This window comes from Anopheles arabiensis, chromosome 3 (assembly GCF_016920715.1).
Source record: "Anopheles arabiensis isolate DONGOLA chromosome 3, AaraD3, whole genome shotgun sequence".
Taxonomy (NCBI): Eukaryota; Metazoa; Arthropoda; class Insecta; order Diptera; family Culicidae; genus Anopheles; species Anopheles arabiensis.
The window spans coordinates 47080749-47096701 of NC_053518.1; the positions used below are offsets into that span (position 1 = coordinate 47080749).

At 42.2% G+C, this 15953-nt stretch overlaps 1 protein-coding gene and 1 long non-coding RNA gene across 2 annotated transcripts; one reads left to right on the plus strand and one right to left on the minus strand.

The window, feature by feature from the left end:
- The first annotated feature begins 1278 nt into the window (after positions 1–1278).
- On the plus strand, positions 1279–2488 carry LOC120903891. The gene is made up of 3 exons (XR_005739671.1): positions 1279–1342; positions 2037–2292; positions 2359–2488. It is a non-coding gene; the product is annotated as an uncharacterized LOC120903891 (long non-coding RNA).
- Positions 1332–5949, minus strand: LOC120903890. Its single transcript, XM_040313557.1, has 2 exons — positions 3487–5949; positions 1332–1741 (listed from the first exon to the last, which is right to left on the minus strand). The coding sequence occupies exons 1-2, from the start codon at positions 5833–5835 to the stop codon at positions 1706–1708; spliced, it is 2385 nt and encodes a 794-aa protein (XP_040169491.1). The 5' UTR covers positions 5836–5949; the 3' UTR covers positions 1332–1705.
- Positions 5950–15953: the final 10004 nt, after the last annotated feature.

A 15953-nucleotide genomic window follows, 5' to 3' on the forward strand; every position in this document is an offset into this window, starting at 1 on the left:
AATAGTTTGCACATCTTGGCGCCTTAACCTTTGCTGGTAAACTGGGAGGAAATAAAGGGGGCTGGATTTGTTTTCCTCTTTCCTGAGACGGTATGAACACGTGTTGAGGGAGAAGAAAGTTGCATGAATGCAAACGAGTGTATCATTGAAAGCAATCTGATGAAGCCACTTTGCTTCCACATTAGAAATGTTGCTCTTTAAGTGTATAACAAATGTCAAGTATTTTAAATTAATAAAGGTAAAAATCACAAAGAAAAACAAATATTTAGAATAAATTTCTAGTCTATAGTTGTTAAATGAGTTATTTGACGAAACATCACATCACATTTTAAACTTAGTAGATCGTTAAATATGCTAAAACACTCTAAACTATATATATTTAGGGTAAGCATTATGTTGGATTTAGATGTAGGATGGGAACGGTTTTAGGGAAGCTTCTTCTAGTTATATACTTTCAAAAGAATATGCGGTATCGCTAAGCTAGTAAGAAGGACATCCAGACAAGTATAATTAAAATTTATAAAAAAATCTAGATCTTGTGATAAGCATTAACGCGTAACAATACTAACCAATGCGTTTTGGGTTGGCAACGTTCAACCGAATTGGGTTGGGTAGACTACGTTCATTCAAATCCCCTTATTTATTGTGAAACTTTTATGTACCGTCCCTTCGCATATGCGTTCATTCTGCCTTCATTCCGATCCATCCCGGGTAACCAGATATGGCCAGAATGATCTGTTAGTTTCGCGCTTTCAGAAGCTCCAAAGGAGTCTCTGACAGGGGACTCAATGTTTGAACAATTCATGTTGAAAATTAAATTTTTATGCATTTTTTCGGAAAAATCGAAAATACTAGTTTTATGTATTTAAAATGGGTGTTGCAACGATCAATCTAGTAAAGGGCTTAAATAAAACTCTTGGCGAAATTTTCCTTTTAATAGTGGGAACTGTTTTATATTTCGACACTTTAAAAAACGTTTTCCGCAGTTTCTCCTTTGCTCTTGATGTTGCTACTAACTTTGTTTACGCTTGCGCGCGTCCCTTTTTCTTAACGACCTCAGTTGACCCTTATGCTGACCGCGGCCGACCTATTTTCTGATTCGTCCCTTTAATGCGCAAACTGGTTATGCTCTTCTATCCAACGGCTGTCTCACTTTAGAAGCATTTCGAAAGCTTTGCGTCATTCGAACGGATGATTCGAAAATATGCTGTTCGAATAGCTGTCACCGCCACAACAACAATAACAATAACAACTTTGACTGTCAATTAGGGACCTCGTGTTAACATTCCCCACCCCGTGAACACGTCTGCTTGCACGTACTTGTTGTTCACTAATTTACTGTGTAGGGATATTGTGCTTGTGGTTCTTTATGTTAACTGTTCCTTATCTACTTCTACGTTTATTAGTGCTAGCTTTACTACCGGACGTTTTAATTCCTTCCCTGACGCTGTGCGTATTAATGCTTGCCTTATTGTACCGTCTGTTCCCGGGAACGTTTCTTGAACAATCGCTCGCATCCATTCTTTTCTCGGTCCCTCCGTGATAAAAACCAAGTCTCCCGGCTTAAGCGGCTTGCACGGCTCAAGCCACTTTGTACGGCGGTTTAGTGTTGGGACGTACTCTTTCAGCCACCTATCCCACATTGCTTCGGACAACACGATTGCTCGCTTGTAGCTGCTCTTAAGGGCGTTTGCTAGGTCTGGTATCACTCGCAGTGTTTCTTTTCTTCCTGTTGAGCTGCCTAAAATAAAATGGTTCGGTGTTAGCGCTTCATTATCCGCGGATGTTTGAGGCATATAGGTCAGAGGTCGGGAGTTAATCAAGTTTTCGACGTCCGTCAGCGCAGTGATCAATATTTCATCCGTCAACCTCCTTCCATCATCCAACGCGTTCAATCCCTCTTTCACACTACGAACTATCCGTTCCCATACCCCACCCATGTGTGGTGCCGATGGAGGATTGAAGCTCCATTTAGTGTGTGTGTCTGTAAAGGTGGCTGCGCAGGTAAGAGTAACTTCCTTTAGTTGTCGTTTTAGCTCGTTACTCGCGCCTTGGAAATTGGTTCCGTTATCGGAAAAAATCTCTGTCGGTGGTCCTCTACGGCAAACGAATCTTCTGATGGCCATTATACATGATTCAGTCGATAGGCTATATGCTACTTCGAGGTGGACTGCCCTCGTTACTAGACAGGTGAAAACAGCCACATATCGCTTTTCGTTGCGGCGCAAGTTAGTAATGTCTATTGGTCCCAGATAATCGACTCCTACATTCGTGAACGGACGCAGGAAGGGGGTAAGTCTTTGCGCAGGTAGTTGTGCCATTCGTGGGTTTTGTGATTTACATTTCTTTACCTTACAGCGTTGGCAGTTTTTCATCGCTCTATCAACGGCTGCTCTCAAAAAGGGAATATAGAGACGTTGTCTAACCTCATTCACTACGGTTTCCCGATTAGCATGCCCATATTTTTCGTTCTTCCAGATGCTCTAAAACGATGGGATCGTTGCACACCCAGTTTCGCATATTAAAACCAGCTTGGGAATGAATTAATCTAACTTGTTTTGCACGCTCGATGGCTTCTTCTCGTGTATCGCAGCTGTCGAAATAATCATCCATATATGTAGATCGTTTTATGGCAGCAGTTGCTATCGGATATTCGTTCGCACATTCGTCTGCGTTACGATGCATTATGTATTGAGCTGAGCAGGGGAGGCAAGTAGCTCCAAAGGTGGCTACATCCATGAGGTATGTTTTTGGATCTTGGTCCTTTTCAAATCGGAACAAAAACCTCTGGCTATGTGTGTCTTCCTTTTTAATGCGAATTTGGTGAAACATCTTCTCTATGTCTCCTCCAAACGCAATTCGTCTTTGTCTGAATGTGCATAAAACTTGAGGAAGCATTACTAGTAAGTCAGGACCTTTTAGGAGTTGTGAGTTCAAGGACATCCCACCTACCTTTGCCGCAGCATCCCAAACTAGCCGTTTTTTTGTTGGTTTCTTTGGATGCGACACGATGTTAAGAGGAAGGTACCATACTCTGTTTGGATCAGCTGAACGGAGCTCTTCTGGTGACGCAATATGGGCAAATCCGTTCTCCACATAGTCCCTAATCTGCTTATGTACCTCTATTTTAAGTTCAGGGTCCTTTTCTAACTTCTTCTCCAGAGCAAACAGTCGTTTCAAGGCCATCGGTCTGCTGTCTGGGAAGCAAATACTATCATTTTTCCAAAGTAGGCCGGTTATAAACCTACCGCCTATCTTAAATGAGGTGCTTTTTAAAATAGTTTTTGCTCTCTCTATATCTTTGGGCTCCGGAATCGGGCCAGTAAACGTCCCTACATCGTCTAGCAAGAATTGTTGTCGTAGCAATTCGTTTAGTTCGCGGTCAACTTCTACCTTTTCTGTACCCTCGTCGCGAGGTACATCGCGGGCACATTTATCTACTGTTATCTTAACCGGTAGAGTATGTAGGTAGTGTGTTTCGCTCACCGATTGTTGTGGAATCACCAATTCCTCCTGTAGATCCGTGTTAGCTCCCTCATCGCGATGGGGTTCGCGGGAGCTCTCCGGTAGGATCTCTTGTAGAAGATCGTCTTGCGTTCCCTCGTCGCAGACTTTTCCGCGGGAACTCTCTTCTAGTTGCTGGGGAATTTGATGCATTCCCAGCATCGTCCTTCCTGTCTTTGCGTTGTTTGGCCCGTAGATGGCCCAGCCCAGGGCGCTCCTTACTGCGATGGGTTCGTGGGGTAGACCGAACCGAGTTTCCAGAGGTCGGATCAAATCCACATCATTGAGACCGATCAGCAACGATGGTTTCCGGTGCTCCAGGGATGACGTTGGAAGGTGCTGCAAGTGTAGAAAGGATCTTATCAGTGCGTCGTAATTTACGTTATTGGACGGTAGACTTAGCTGTTTCACTGTGTGGGCGGCTGCTATAGAATAGCGCCGCCCTTCCCCCTTCGCCGATATCTGGAAGCTCACTCGTCGCGATGTAGATTCCCTCCTGGTCACATTGCCTGTCCAGCAGAGCTCCAATGGTTCCACTTCTCCGTCAAGTCCCAACTTTGAAGCTAATTCAGCTTCCACCAGGGTGACGGATGATCCTTCGTCCAGGAAAGCTACAGCATCCACGGCTCGCCCTTTGTTGTAGACTGTCACTGAGACGATGCGGAAAATTGCGGGTTGTCTAGAGTCGTGGTGCGTTTGGTAGTGCACCTGCTGGGTGTTTTGGCCGCGGTGAAGCAAAGTATGATGTCGTCCGCTGCATCCTGGTACACGACACAAAAATCGTGATCTACACGGCTTAGACCCGTGTTTGTTAAGGCAGGTCGAGCAGAGTTGTAGCCTTAATACGCATTCACACCGCTCGTCCACATCCATCCGTTTGAACAACTCACAATGTTTGGCAACGTGTCCACGAATGTCACAAACCAGGCACTTGACGTTACTTAATTGTGAGGCGCTCGAAACACTCGTATTTGCTTCCGTTTTGGCAGATTGTGAGTGGACGTGTGAGTGGAAACTCCTAGACGTCCTTGGATGATCTGCTCGGGGGGGGACATACGCGGTAACGTCGCACGCGTCATCCACCAAAGCCTCCATGAACTCCCCGAAGTGTTTAATAGTTGGCTCGGCAAATTTGTTTTTAAACCGAGACCATTCCAGCCTCCTCGTAGCGGGAAGTTTTTCCACCAAGTCTGCTAGTAGCTCAGGGTTGTTAAAGTGACTTTTCATGTTGCTGAGCGTCAGGTGGTCACACAAGTTCACCACTTCTAGCCCGAACGTGATCAGGCTATTCAACTGTTCGGGTTTCGGTGGATCTAACTTCCGCACACTATCCGTAAGCTGCCTTATTAGCTGAGCCGGCTTTCCAAACAGCTTCTCCAGTCGCTTGATGATAAGAGGTGCGGCGTTGGGCAGTCTTAGCTTTGACTGAACGGCATCTCGAGCGGGGCCTTTCAAACACTCTACTAACCGTATGGTATTTTCGCCGTCCGTATATCCGCATGCTCTTGTCGACTCGTTGTAGCAGTTGAGAAATACTGCCCATTCCTTCGAGCATCCCGAAAAGATAGGCAACTTTTTCGGGTACATATCTCGCGCGATGCTCTGCGCTGTCGCTCGCACAGGAGTCTCACGCGGCGTCACTATCGGGGTCGACGAGCTTGCCTGCGGCATATGCTGCGATGAGGGCTCAACTTCTCTTTGAGCTAATGATGTTCCTTGTTGCTTCTGCCTTTGTTGCTTCACCCATTCAGCTGTTCTGTCGGTTTTAGTGGCTGCTGAATAAACCGATAGGTTCTCCAGCTCGTCTTCCAAAGCGTTGCGTTGGCTTTCATGTTGCAACTGCAGCTTGGCCATCTTCGCCGTAATCTCGGCCTCCATTTTCTGTTTTTCTGCCAGTATTAATTGCTTTTGCAGCGCTTGCTCCTTTTCCAAACGTTGGAGAGCCACTTGAGCCGACAAACGCGAAGAGTTGGAGACGGTTTTCTTCGAGTGGCTTGCTGCGACGGTAGGAATTTTAAGAGGCTTAGCCGATGGTTCTTCGCTTGTACCAGGCATCGACTCCGATCTCTCCGAACTTTTAGGAAGATCGGGCTGCTGGCTTGGTCCTGCAACAACCGCCATCGCTTTCTCACTCCTTGGGCGCCTCGTCTTCATCGACGGTCCTGGCCCTTTTCCTACGCACTTTTCGCACACCCAGTATTCTTCCGCCACACTTTCACCAACTCCAGCGCAACTAAAGTGACACCACTTTTTGCAATCTTGACATTGCACCATATCATCGATGTCGTTTGGCGAATCGCACTTCACACACTCGCACTTACTCGCGGGCATTTTGTAACGCAAAATTTTCAAGAAAGATCGAAAATTGTAATGAAAATGTTTTTTAAAGATTGTTGCAACGATCAATCTAGTAAAGGGCTTAAATAAAACTCTTGGCGAAATTTTCCTTTTAATAGTGGGAACTGTTTTATATTTCGACACTTTAAAAACGTTTCCGCAGTTTCTCCTTTGCTCTTGATGTTGCTACTAACTTTGTTTACGCTTGCGCGCGTCCCTTTTTCTTAACGACCTCAGTTGACCCTTATGCTGACCGCGGCCGACCTATTTTCTGATTCGTCCCTTTAATGCGCAAACTGGTTATGCTCTTCTATCCAACGGCTGTCTCACTTTAGAAGCATTTCGAAAGCTTTGCGTCATTCGAACGGATGATTCGAAAATATGCTGTTCGAATAGCTGTCACCGCCACAACAACAATAACAATAACAACTTTGACTGTCAATTAGGGACCTCGTGTTAACAATGGGATTTTGCATTTTTGCTTTTTTAACCCAATAACACTTTACCAGAGTTATTTGATATACAGTGGCGGACACCTAAAGTCGGACACCTCGTATTTTCAACTATTATTTAGCTTTGCGGCACCTTGGACTGTTCCCTAGACCACTTATTATCCACACTTTTAAAAGATATTGGTATGTTTATTTTTTTGCATGAACATAGCTGAAGAATGTCCTCCATTGTCTTTTCTCCAATCAGTTCCTCCATTGTCTTTCTACACATAGGAATCCAAGGCTATAGCCGTATCACATATTAATTTTGTATCATTGCAACGATGTACTAGAACAGGGGTCTCCAAACTACGGCCCGCGGGCCGCATGCGGCCCTTGAGAGCTTATAATGCGGCCCGCGATGATGTTGCGAAGGATAATATAAATATCTTATTAGTTTGAAAATTTTCATCATTTTTTTTTAATTTTTACTAGACCAAGACAAAAATCAAGTTAATATAAAAGAAAACTGCAGAATTTTAAAATATTCATTAAGTATTTTCATACCAAAACGAGATTTAAACGTTCTTGTTTTGAATTTAAACATTAAAACTTAGACTTTTCTGCAGTGACAATTCATTTCATTCAATTCATCACCGATCGCGTCGAGTGCTAAAGATGGACTGATTTTCGATTTCATACGCTCGTGATACGAAACTTCTCTGGTTTGTCGCTTAACATAGGAAATTCTAAGAAAGGCCGATCGGCCACCAAAAGCGCGCACGTGCCTTAGCGCAGACAATTGTCTTTTGTTTCACTTTTTATCCCACTTGCGAGCAGGCTTCACACTGTTCATATTGTGTCATTGTTTTACAAAGCAAATACAGAGTTCTTAGTATTGTTTTCGCTTCGCTCACACCATATGGCGCCCCTAGTTCCTAGCATCGTATTCTTTTGCTTCGACAGTTCTCATTACCAAAAGTAACGTCCAAATTGCCCTCAACAACGTTATTAACGAAGCAATGCGGCTCGCGAATTGAAAAGTTTGGAGAACCCTGTACTATAATCAATTTCATAGCATCTTGTATGTCCCGATCTAGCGATAAATAAATATTTTTTGTATTGCTCATAATATCTGCTATATTGCTCCAAACCTGCTCCAGGGCTAAGTCATCACTCATTTGCATTATTCTGAACGTGAAAACAACTATCTCATATCATACTACACTCTGAACATTACAAAAAACCTCAAATTCTTTATTATTAGCATTTAACCATTTTTGAACATGTGTCGAAAAGCCGGAGTAAACTGTAGTAGTAATTATGATCTGTACATAACTAAAACAATACTTTATTTAACGATGACTGGAAATCAACGATATTTGAATCACGATGTGCCGAATGGCTGGATGGCCTCGTGGGAAGTTATTTTTTTGACACTGCAGCAGCTTGTTTACATTTACCTAATAGTATTAAATGACAAGAGGATAAAAACCCGGTTGTCAGGATGTCCACCGTGGTTGTCCGATAAAATGCTGTTCGGATTTTGGATCCATTTTGCATTGCTGGTTCATGAGTTATTGAAAGGTTTTTAGTGTTTTTTTAAAAAATTTTTATTTATTTCTCAAATTAAAAGGTTTTGCTCGTTTTATAGCGAGACATGGAGTGGTGTTAAAGTTATCGATAGATACATTTGATTATGCAATATTACATGCAAGAGATACGGTTATTTTATATAAAACAACAACACCAAGGCTAAAAGCTGACGTAAGCAAGTTTTGTGTTAACCCATACCGCAATCCTCTTCACATCCACTTTAAGCTAAAAGGTATCAACATTTTCACACAACCTACATGCAAACCAGCATTACCAGCTTCTCTCACAACCGCGGGTCGAAAACTAATCTTCTGAACTGGGGTTCGATCGCTTTTTCAAACGCATCGATTGACATGTCAGTTATTACACGAGCCAGCATCGCAGCAACCATGCCGGGACGACCGGGCAGGCAAAAGAGTCAAACTTCGCCGTAACTGGCACGCAGCGTGCACGTTAATTTGCATTCTTCGCTGCCAGGATGATGCCAAACTTTCTGCCGAGCATCCTCCCGGATTGGCATCCCCACGGTGTCCGATCGATGGTTGCCAGCAATCGCAGCACCCAGCCCAGCAGGACTGTACTAGCTTGGCAGGTGTTTCAAAAGATGTTGCGTTTAACCGAACTGCACAGGATACAGGTGTGTGTGTGTGTGCGAAGATGGGTTGTAGCCGGGGATGAAAGATTTTGCAACCCGAACCAAATACGGCGGATAGCTTACGGCCAACTTAAGGTCGAGCATTGGGGAAACTCGCAGTTCACGCTGCACCTTACCCTAAAGCCAAATAGTTTTCCAATTAGTGAAGTTTTCGGTGTACACGCTCGGCTCGGCTGTGCTGGCTGCTCAAAACTCAAACGAATTCACTCGGCACTCGGCTGTGTATGCCTAAGTGCCGATGCACAAATGAGTTTGAGGTAACGGTATGCGGACAAAGTCACCTTGTCTTGTACGGATGGGTTCTTATTACCTGGGCTCAGTATCAGTTCGAGCTCCAGTGTGCACACTCCCCGGTGCACGGTGTCTCTCGGTGAGCACACTTTACCCTGCTACTGTAAACATGATGAAGTTGATATGTAAATAGGTTGTTGGTATTTGCAGGGAAACAAGTGCGGAGATACAAGCAACCCCAGCCCCGGCATGTCGTGCTTTGGATTCGAAAATGAGGAAAGTAAGAACTGTGGTTGGCCTGAACTGAACGTACCAGCCGTACTAATGACTTCTACCTGTGCGACTAAAAATAGGTACTGAATAAATAGTTTGTGCTTAGCCACAACGTTTACTCGATGCCTAATGAGCAATTACACCTATTCGGTTACAAACAGTACTAACGTTTGCTGTACAATTAAAAAAACTGGTTCACTTCCGTACGCGAGCTGTAGAATTCGGGGGGGGGGGAGGCTTTCGCTCTTGCTGTCATCGGTCCGACCGATGGTTCGAAATCGAAATCCTTCCCCTAATCCATCGGCCGGACAATCGACGACAGCCCTATCAGGACAGCTATCGATCTGCGGTGGTATTTGGTGGCGCTTTTACTTATACGTTCGTGACATTTGAAATCTTGAACAAGTGAGGCTATCGTTTAACATTGTCCATCGTTCGCGTAGACGTAAAGCGCGGTCAAGTGAAGCGCTTTGTGTGCGATAATGTGCCGATGGTTTTACGGTTCGCGGATGGTATCCGTTCGCAGAAGGGGGAGATTGTTGAAAAGATCAAATACCGATCGTTGAGTGTGGTAGACGTGTGACTGGTGTCTGCAATTGGCGTATCTAATCGTGACATTGTGCGATGTGTCAAATGATTACGCTGCCAAGATTGCAATGTGTCTGCCCTGCAATGGATGGGCAATGATAAAGTAACGAATGGAATTGAATGTCTGTTGCTGGGAAAGTCTAGCGTTCTTTATTAGCTTTCGAAGGCACTTCGCTAATGTCAGGCGGATGAATGAATAATTCAAGAGCGTTTGGTTTAATGGGCACACTTGTATGGGCATGGATTCACTAGTTTCTTCTTTTGGTTCTTGGTATGGTCTTAGATGGATAAAACGATCTTTAAAGTCTGTCTATGTTCTTAATAAAATATGCAACATTTCTTAATCTAACATGAGAAAAACCGGTTTACTGTTGTTTTAGTGTTTACTTCAGACATGACAACGATATGGCCCGCGGAGGCTTGTCTTGTATTGTATTGTATTTATTTCAATTGTTTGCCACGAGGGCTATACAACAAAAACTTACATATAAACCTTATCTGGCTAAACCCTAATGCTAACATTAAGTTCAAATTTTAATTTAATTGTTTGAGTTTTTAAAATGGAGTTTAATTGTTTAAGTTAAAAATATAATCAGGTCAGGGTACATGCACATTACAGAGACAAAACGAGAAAGAAACAAGGAAAGGGAATAAACGAAACAGGGACAGGAAAGGAGGGAACTTAAGGAAGGTCTACGGTGGACGAGCATAGACGAGACACGAGCGAAAGGTAGACAGTGACAGGTGGAAGTCAAAGTGATCAGCCGAACAGTTAAAATTACGTATACAACAAAGGAGAGGATCGCCTGAATCATGGAGGGCGAAGACGAATGGAATGGGAAGGAATGCAAAAGGGTAGGTGGGAGAGAAGGACAGGCGCCTCCGTTGCATCGAGGAGTTCACTGCCAACGAAAGCTGCTTGAGCCTGCGTCCGTCGTGTTTCCAGGGTGGGGAGTCCCAGAAGCTGGCACCGAATTGGGTTCGGCCAATAATGCTTCGGCCAAATAATCGTCTTAACGCGATACGCGTGAACTGTTTTTGCACCCTTTCAATTCGAGCTATTTAAGTGGCGGACCACACCAGACCACACCACATAACTCAGACGAAATTCTTCTAACCAAGCCAAGTGTTCTATAGGCCGAGTTGACCAAGTCCAGAATGTGATCATGGAAACACATCTTGTTGTTAATAGACACGCCAAGATCACGAGTTACTGAGACTCGATTTAAAGGACATTCATTAATAAAGTAATCACTGGTCCAAGGCAGTGATGAGCGTGAGAAAGAGGCTTATTAATCCGGTTAGCGAAGAATTTTGGCAATCATTTGAATGAAGCAGATTTTTTTCAATCAACAATCAGTCATAGTAGTTCGATTATCGAAGAGTAGATAAATGTGCTCATAGTGACTTCTTTGATTTGGTATCCGCAAAGGTGGCATGTAGCGCGTGTTTTAGAAGTTGTTTAGAAGTCGGACTCTTGATATTTTAACCCATCTTCTGACTTTGACGTTTTCTGGACAGTTCTGCATATCGAAAATCCACTTTCTTAACTTTTTTTGAGGGTACTCTTTAACTATGCTTCTGCTAAAAATAAAAACAAAAAACCAAAAAACCAGGTACTTAAAAAGGTGTGAACTTTATCACTGAAGGTGTGAGGTTAACTGAAAGCGGAAAGTCTTTTTTGCTTAACAACATGGCCACATGACTAGCTAATGTTGCCCGATGTGGTGCTGAAATTATTAATTATCGTTATTAGTCATCATAGTTTTCAAAACGATGGCCTTTGCACTTCATGTGCCTATAAAATGAGCTAGGGTTGGAATACAAGTTCCGAAAATTAATAGAATGATTATGTTTGTATTTCAAATGCTGATTTTTTGCACTCGCATAGCCTAAGAGTGTCCTCATTTATCGAGGTTTAAAAAACAGAAGAAGCCTCAGAGTTAGCTAATACCTGGAGTAATGAACGCCTCTGAAGTTATAAGTAAATACCATGTCCTGTTTTGCTAAGTATAACTGTACTCCCAGGTTTTATTATTTGTACATATTTAAACATGAAATTGCGTTGGCGGTTCCGTGGTACAGTATATGTCTCGTACGACTTAACAGCATGCCCATCGTGGGTTCAGGCTTAGAATGTACTGTCCCCCTGTAGAAAGGACTGATTATCGGGCTGCGTGGTACTGAAGAAGTCTCGAAAGCATGTATAGGCCGGCATGTCCGCGTAGGACGTTACGCCAAATAGAAAACGAAGAAGAAAAAGAAGACTAATTCAAAGATGATGATATGAATAGGTTTATTGGAGGCTACAACAATAAGGATAAGGTTAAGTGTTTAATCATTTTACACAGATTAAAAGCTCCATATGGTGTCGAGGGTGAAGGAAAAATGATCAATTGTCCAAAAACAAAATTAATATTCCTAGATGTAAAAAACTTTTTCAGGTAAAGTAAGTAATTGTAAGAGGAAGTGTGAGGCAAGATTTTGTGAGAATAAATGAACAGAACACTCAGGAAAATAATGTTATAAGTTTTCAAATATTAACAAAAGATGTTAATAACAACTTAATTTAAACAACTTGATGGATCAAACACACCGGAGCGACCAATTTGACACCTTCAAGAGTACGACGCTTTCATTCTGTACTTTGCCCGATTCATACTTCACAAGGCCCGATTAGAAATGACAGTGCCCAATTGAGGGTTTACGTCGCCCGAAAAAGTATTTACGGCGACTGATAACGTTTTGACGACGCCCGATTAGCTAGGTAAACCCTGTAAATACTTCTTCTTCTATTTGGCGTAACGTCCTACGCGGACATGCCGGCCTATACAGGCTTTCGAGACTTAATTCGTTACCACGCAGCCGGATAGTCAAACATTGCTACGGGGGAACGGGTCCATTCTAGGCTTGAACCCATGACGGGCATGTTATTAAGTCGGTCGAATTGACGACTATACCACGGGACCGCCCCATGTCATTAAATAATAAAGTGCAATTAAGATTAAATTTCTTCTTCTTCTTCTTTTGGCACAACAACCATTGTCGGTCAAGTGGGCTTGGCACTAGGCTTGGGCAATTCGGTTCATTTCCATGAACGTGATCGTACTAGTTCTTTCATTCAGATGAACTGAACGTGAATCGCAATTCATTCGTTCATTTCAGTTGAAGAAAATATGGTAAATTGTTTTATTTTGCAAGAAGAACACAATTAGTGTATTGCATCTTGAAAATTTTTAGGCAAACCAGGAAGATCCATGTTACGATTGGTAGGACGTTCTTTTCATGAACGTCCTGATATTACGGTTCAGCTTCATATTTGTATGGCGGGAATGAACGACCTAGCGTACTAGGACATTCTTTATTTCGACGGATAGGTCGTTCTTTTCGTGAACGTCCTGGTCATACGGTTCACGTTCATATTTGTATGGGGAAAATGAACGACCTGGCGTACTATAACGTTCGTTATTTCGGGTAGGACGTTATTTTGATGACCAACTCAGTGCATTATGATTTATAAAGAATCGATGAACGTTGATTAAATGAACGTAGGTCGTTCGTTCTTGGATGAATTGATTGAATCGTACAGTTCTGGCACTTGAGGCACAACTCTACTTGGCACCACTAGTGGGCTTGGCTATCACTGATTTATTGGTTACTGTGACTTAAGTCAGTTATACGTATGGGAACATGATCATTGTATTTACTTCATACTCCAAAATTATATCTGCATAAATGCAAAAAATATGATGTTTTTGAATTTTAAAATTATATGTACTTCCAAATTTTGATAATATGGCCAATCAGTTCGATTTATTCCACCAACTATCAAATAATAAATTAAAAAACTGTGGTATCTTCAAATCAGCTTATATCGGGAACCGTGAAGCTCACAGTCCGTAGTTTTACGTTTGCTAATTTTTACTTCTACCGTAGTACCTGCCAGATACTTCTGCATGTAATAGGGAATTATTATTCACATTAACATTTGAAAAAGAATAATGTCCATCCTATATTCGAGCAGTGGTAAAATGAATTTAAACGAAATGTGCCTCAGGCCGTCGAAAGGCAAACAAAAAGTGGTAACATAATGCATCACGCTTTGTACACTATAGGTCATCCACGGGTGCAGGCTCGGTTTCGATGGAAGTGAAGCCCCCCCAGCTGTTCCATATTTCATTACATCGCAAATATGGCAAAGGAACATTGAGGCATTCCTGTTACCGACAGGAAATTAAATTTATTTACCATCGCTGACCTGCACTGATAACAATGTTTTATAAAAATAGAAAGAGAGTCAGATAAAGAGAGAGAGAGAGATTGAGAGCGAGAGCAAGAGAGAGACATGAGATAAGGACAGCACACACATTACCGTCCTTTTGGTACGGACGAAATGCAGGGTGTTCCTGTTATACCCGCCTGTGGCGGGTTTTCTCTGTAATGCTCTGTGTTAGTGCCGATGTTATCTTGTGTGAGGGTATTATTTTAACCGTTCTAGTGTAAATGTAAAGCCAATGGCTTGTTTTTCTAGTAGTCTGAATGAAAAAATTCATCTTTTGTTTTTACTTCCCCTTAATATGTATGTATTTATGCGTACACAAACAAAGACGAACGCGCAACACGTGTCCCATGGTTAAACGGTTTTTGCGAAAAAATAAATAAAATTCAAAAGAAGGGAGAAAACTTGAGGGACAATAAAAAAGAGCTGCAGCGTTATTGATAGAACCAGTCCAAATAATCGTTCTTTGCTATGAAACTCGAGCTCTATGGTTATGGTGAAATGTGCAACGCATTTTGGAACTGGCAGTGAAAGTGGTGGCGCGTAGGGTTGAAAAGAAAAACAAAAACAACTAAATCGCTCCAAAGAAGATTATGAATAGTTATGCTAAGCGGAACAGAGTGTAACGATGGTAAACGGGGGGTTTCTTTACATAGCCAGATACAGAAGGCAATTAATTACATCACCACAAACGATGGAACTGTCCATGCCGAATGCAAATGCTAACAGAATGCTGAACCAAAACCGAACGCTGTTCAGTGGCATTCATGGCGATAATTAACAGCTTTTGCATGGCACAGTCGTTGGACGACTGGCGCGGGAAGATGCGGAAAGAAGGGAGTCTTCCATACAAAGATTGCGTTTGTTTCATTCCATGCTTGGAGCAGTTCAGTTCTGTAAATATGTAGAACGTTTTGGGGCTTAGCCCTGCCCATGCACACACACACACACACAAACATACCAGCCACAGAACCACACACACACAGAACATAGCTCCGGGAAGCGAATATTTCCGGTGTTAATTACCGGAATCGGTTTGTAAACACAGTCATGGGACAGGAAGTATCAAATCATTCCATGGCCATGACCATCGGGCCAAAAGGTAATACGTGTGGCGCGAGGGACAAAACACAATCGAGAAAAGTATGCATTTTCGGGCTCAAATTCAAACATGCCCCCGTTGGCAAGGATGCACGGTTACCATCTTTCGTGGACATTAGTTCGCTAGGTCAAGGATTAAGGGATTAGTTGGAATGGTTTTGGAGCGTTTTTAGCGAACGATACAAGCGATCTTACTTCTAATGGTGCCCGCAAAATGTTGTTTTAGTTTGAGCTTCACGAAAAAAGCGTATTTAAAAATATTGAAATATATGATCAAATCAAACTACTCAACTACTCTTTGGGTTATTGTGACTTGGTTATAAAAAAATATTATGTTCAGAGGCTTGTACAAGATCGAAAATGGAAAAATAACATATTGAACAAAATCAATAACAACCGAGAGCATCACTGGGATAATTGAGGTAATAAAATACTAAATTTATAAAACTAATTGTAATATTCCTGACCGGCCGATATTGAGCCGGTCTGGTGGTACAATCGTCAACTCGTACGACTTAAATACACATGCCCGTCATGAATTCAAGCTTCGAAAGGACTGCATTAACTGCAATGGAATTTTGTAATTTGTTTTTGAAACAGTTTTATGGCTTATTTAGCTAAATTTTCTTACTTTTCCTAGACACTATAAGGAGAGAAACATTTTATGCACATGGCGATAATTATTTTTAATATTTTCAATTTGCATATATTAAAAATATATAGTTCAATAGGGTACTATCATATCTGATGTCATCGTTTCGTTTCAGTTACAGTGGCTCGCAGAATAAAGTGCCCACTACTTACAATTTTACATTTTTTACATTTTTACCGTGAAAAATGAAGTTATTGTACTGCTTTGTTTTTTAAAACATTGTTCGTGATATGCTTAAGAATGTTTAGTACCATAGCATGACAAAAATGAGAAGTTTGCTTCAAGAAAAAATATTTTTTTCCAAAA